This window comes from Sphaeroforma arctica, assembly GCF_001186125.1.
Source record: "Sphaeroforma arctica JP610 unplaced genomic scaffold supercont1.2324, whole genome shotgun sequence".
NCBI classification, from domain to species: Eukaryota; class Ichthyosporea; order Ichthyophonida; genus Sphaeroforma; species Sphaeroforma arctica.
This window is the reverse complement of record NW_014038234.1, coordinates 1,771-5,866: the sequence shown is the minus strand read 5'-3', so window position 1 is coordinate 5,866 and position 4,096 is coordinate 1,771. Positions and strand designations below refer to the sequence as shown.

The 4,096-nt window shown below is 41.7% G+C and overlaps 1 protein-coding gene across 1 annotated transcript in view; it reads right to left on the bottom strand.

Annotated features, from left to right (window-relative positions):
* Positions 1-1,091: 1,091 nt before the first annotated feature.
* SARC_12466 (hypothetical protein) overlaps positions 1,092-4,096 on the bottom strand; it is a gene marked incomplete at its 5' end in the record, with an annotated part of 4,034 nt that continues 1,029 nt past the window's right edge. The window contains 2 exons of the mRNA XM_014293425.1: positions 1,092-2,477; positions 3,801-3,866. Of these exons, the coding sequence (XP_014148900.1) occupies positions 2,379-2,477; positions 3,801-3,866 (165 nt within the window). The remainder of the gene's footprint in view (positions 2,478-3,800; positions 3,867-4,096) is intronic.

Genomic DNA, 4,096 nt, shown 5'->3' with positions numbered 1-4,096 from the left:
TATATATATATATATTATATATATATATATATATATATATATATATATATATATATATATATATATATATATATATATATATATATATATATATATATATATATATATATATATATATATATATATTTGTGTGTGTGTGTGTGTGAGTGAGTGTGTGTCTCAATAGTCAAAATACTGATGGTCCTGTTTATACTTTATCACTAACCCAGGGGCCCAGGGCCCCAGGACCAGATCCCCAAGCCTATCGGTTATTCTTTCTGATTGATCGTAATACAAACCCTTTTTTTCTAATTGGTAGTGAGATAGGAGGTGGCTTTTATTGCTATTTGTGAGTTCCTCGTAGCTCACAAACAAAATATTTAGTTTTTTTTGTTTTGCTTTTTGTAAAAAAACAATAGAAAAACTTCAGTTCTGGCCCTCGGGGGAGTCTCAGCCTCTCGACTCTCGACTCTCGAGTCTGACTGAATACATATTATATATTTATTCTCAGACTTTCAGTATATATGTACAAAGCTCCAATCGAACAACACCTTCATACTGCTACGAGCCTACGCCCTACGGGCTACGGCTACCCTGGCGAACAAGAGTGATCAACCGTTCATTAAGATTCTTGTGGTTGATCAAATTCATCATTGGCGTCAGTTGTAGTGTGAACATTGGGACAAAGTACAGCAGAACATATATCCGAGTATTTACGAATTCCGTGTGAATGGGATATCCAGATGGTGCGTATTTATTGCTTAGCGTGCAAGTTGGCGTCGAACGAAACTCGTCGCTGGAAAGGCTATGATTATATATATATGCCATATAATATTACAAAGATCCCCACCTCAGACAATAAAGAACTGCATCTACAAGCCTAAAGCGGATGTGATATCTAGCGGTAGGTGTCAGAAGTTGTCACAGATATAAATGATACACATCAATAGAGAATTGCAGCATAAGGCTGTAGTCATCCGAAGAGTTTTCACCTGCTAAGGCATTTAGTTAAAATTGATAACACGTTTGTGGCTTTTTGGAAGTTGATTTGCAAGAGTTAAACAATCAGATTTGGCTCGAAGGGAAATCCTTTTTTTTAATTTCCCAAGGGAGACAAATCGGACCTTAAGATAGGTCGAATAGACTAAACCCTACTATTAGAGATAGTGTCTTGCCTTTCGCATGCGAAACATTGTCAGAGATTAACACTGACTTATATTGGAGTGTTAAATCACGGTCGCTTCAATATATAATCGCAAATGTATAACTTACGGATGTGTATATACACATATATATTTAATATCAATATCAATACACATCGGTGTATAAAAGTTCGTCAGAGGGAATTGTGCTCAGTGAATACCCCATCTCAGAAATGGTCATACACATCAGTCGGTCTGGCCTGGCTTCAAACTTCCGCAAGGCCTAGAGATTCACTGTGTCGAGTCGCTCGTGCTTTCGCTATATAGCTTGATACTTTCGCATTGCAAACTTGGTCCCCAAGTTATAATGACAGCAATATACTCCGCATTGGTGCCATCGAACAGTGGATTGACCTGCACATACACCACGTCGATTGTTCCTCTGGCATCCAATTATTGCTTAATTGTTCCCCAAGTTCTCGTATCTACAACATACTAGACACTGGTCCCATCAAGTAGAAACATTGGCTATATTTAAAATATTGCGTAACCCGCTGTCCTGACAAATAGGTATTCCTTGCCAGAGCCTCAAGTTTGAGTTACGGCATTATACCACACACTAACTCTGAGATGTCGTACTGTCTGTAGTTGTAATACCCGGCTAGTTGCTCTGGCAATTGGTTCTTGCCCACATGGACCCGAACTTATCACTCGTGCAAAATACTACGCACATGTGACAACGTTATTCCAGACAACGCTGCCAGACACAGACCACTGTCTGAGGCGACGGCGTTGTAGTGTTTGCTGTAGGAGTTCTGCGTACCGGGCACTGAGAACAATGATAGAAGCATGGACGGTGCACTAAGTTTGTATGTATGTAGGGCGTGTTGGGTATGCACCCGCTATAACAACACACTCGTAAAGGTCCGGATGATTCAGCCGCACTTACAATCCCAATGCGCGGCAGCGGTCTGCAACATGGTTAAAAAAAGGTCATCCGCCACTGTTCCTGGCCTTCGCCATTCCTCATGGCGTTGCAGCACCACTAAGGTAAGGACCTATACTGGAACGATCCGTTAAAGTGCTACATTGCTGGTGACGGGAGCATGCTTGCCGTATGCACATCCATACAGTTAATAACATATATATAGTTGCCATACCCGCTAGTATGAGCAACCTGCTGTCAGGAATGTCAAGGCAGCCGACGCATCCAGTATGACTGTGGATTGGTTTGGGTTGGTGATTTGGATGTACTATTCACTTAGTCTTTTGGCCCAGTGACCTGTCCATCCCCTCCACAATGGTTGATAGTGAGTCGTGCAGGTTGGTCTTGGCCAGATCCGCGAGCAAGTCATACTGTTTAGAATAGAGTGGCAGCGTGAGTATTGTGACACTAGTGAGTGGTCAGGTTTGTGTCGTATGTATGGATAATGTCTAGCTGGATTGTGCATTGTAACGAGCAGGCGAGAATGCATGCGGTGTACGTAGGACATAGAATAATAGATGGAAGGTCGTACATTATGGGCTATAAATATACTGCAGGGAGTACATACCATCTCGGAATCGAGATTGGGGCTATATGCGATGAAGTGTGACCTTGTAAAAGCAAAAGCACTTTCCAAATAAGCTGCACTGAACCCACATTATACTGATATAAGTATGTACTCAATATATTGAGAACAATATGTACTTCTCATTCTAGTAGGATGCGTATGTACTTATTAAATAGACAAAAGTGTGTACTTATTCTATTAGAACAAGTATGTGCTCCTTATATTCACATACGCATGTTGCTACATGCTTATGACCAGCCGACACTCCACTTCGACATCGGTTCCTGAGCAGACTAATCCGCAAAGACCTGCATCTCGTCGTAGAGACACACGTGTACATATATAGACGCACGCGCTCACTTCATTTGGAAAACGTACAAGATTGTAGGAAAACGTATTAACTCCAGCTTTTTGTACAGAACTCTAGGCATACGTACCGCGCGTGCGGACAAAAACGTATGCATATAAAATGTACGCCTCGTGTCTGGCTAACACATTCGGAAATAGGTGTGGTTAAGAATACTATCACATAGTACTGTGCGCCACGTAGGCAAGAACAAGAGAAACGCAAATGAGATCCTCAGGGATACACATGTACCGATTGTCAACAACTGGACATTTGCACCCAATTGTAAACGCTGGGCACATGCACCCGTTGTAAACGACTGGGCACTTGCACCCGATTGTAAACGACTGTGCACTTGCACCCGATTGTAAACGACTGGGCACTGGCACCCGATTATAAACAACTGGACACTTGCACCCGATTGAAAAAAAACTGGACACTTGCACCCGATTGTAAACGACTGGGCATTTGCACCCGATTGTAAACGACTGGGCATTTGCACCCGATTGTAAACGACTGGGCATTTGCACCCGATTGTAAACAATTGGACACTTGCATCCGATTATAAACAACTGAACACTGGTGTACTCAATGTACGACTGTGTACAACGAACAGGGAAGTGTACCTATACAACAGAAGACCGCATGGAACGTTCATCACTACATATAGGGCTTGCAGGAAACTACATATGCAAACACACACTGTAGCTGAGCGCACAGAAATAAGGGAAAATGTATAAATTGCATGACAAACCGTACATAATTTCCTAGAATCCGTACCTGAGAAGCCTTGTATTGGAAATTCAGGCTGGCGTAATCCTCACTGTGCGGGTCGCAGTCTGGCAGCTGATAACAGTAACGATGAACGTAAACCTTTGAGTTGAGGGTATATGATGATTGTTGTGATAACAACAGCAATACCACATGTGAGATGGATATAAAGACTATGGTATATGCCTTTGAATTGAGACAAGATGGTATTTGAGGTGATAACTAAAGCAACAAAATATGTGAGATGGAGTTAATTATGAAGTCATACCTGCATGTTGAGAGGCAAGGAGAGATATTGTGATAGT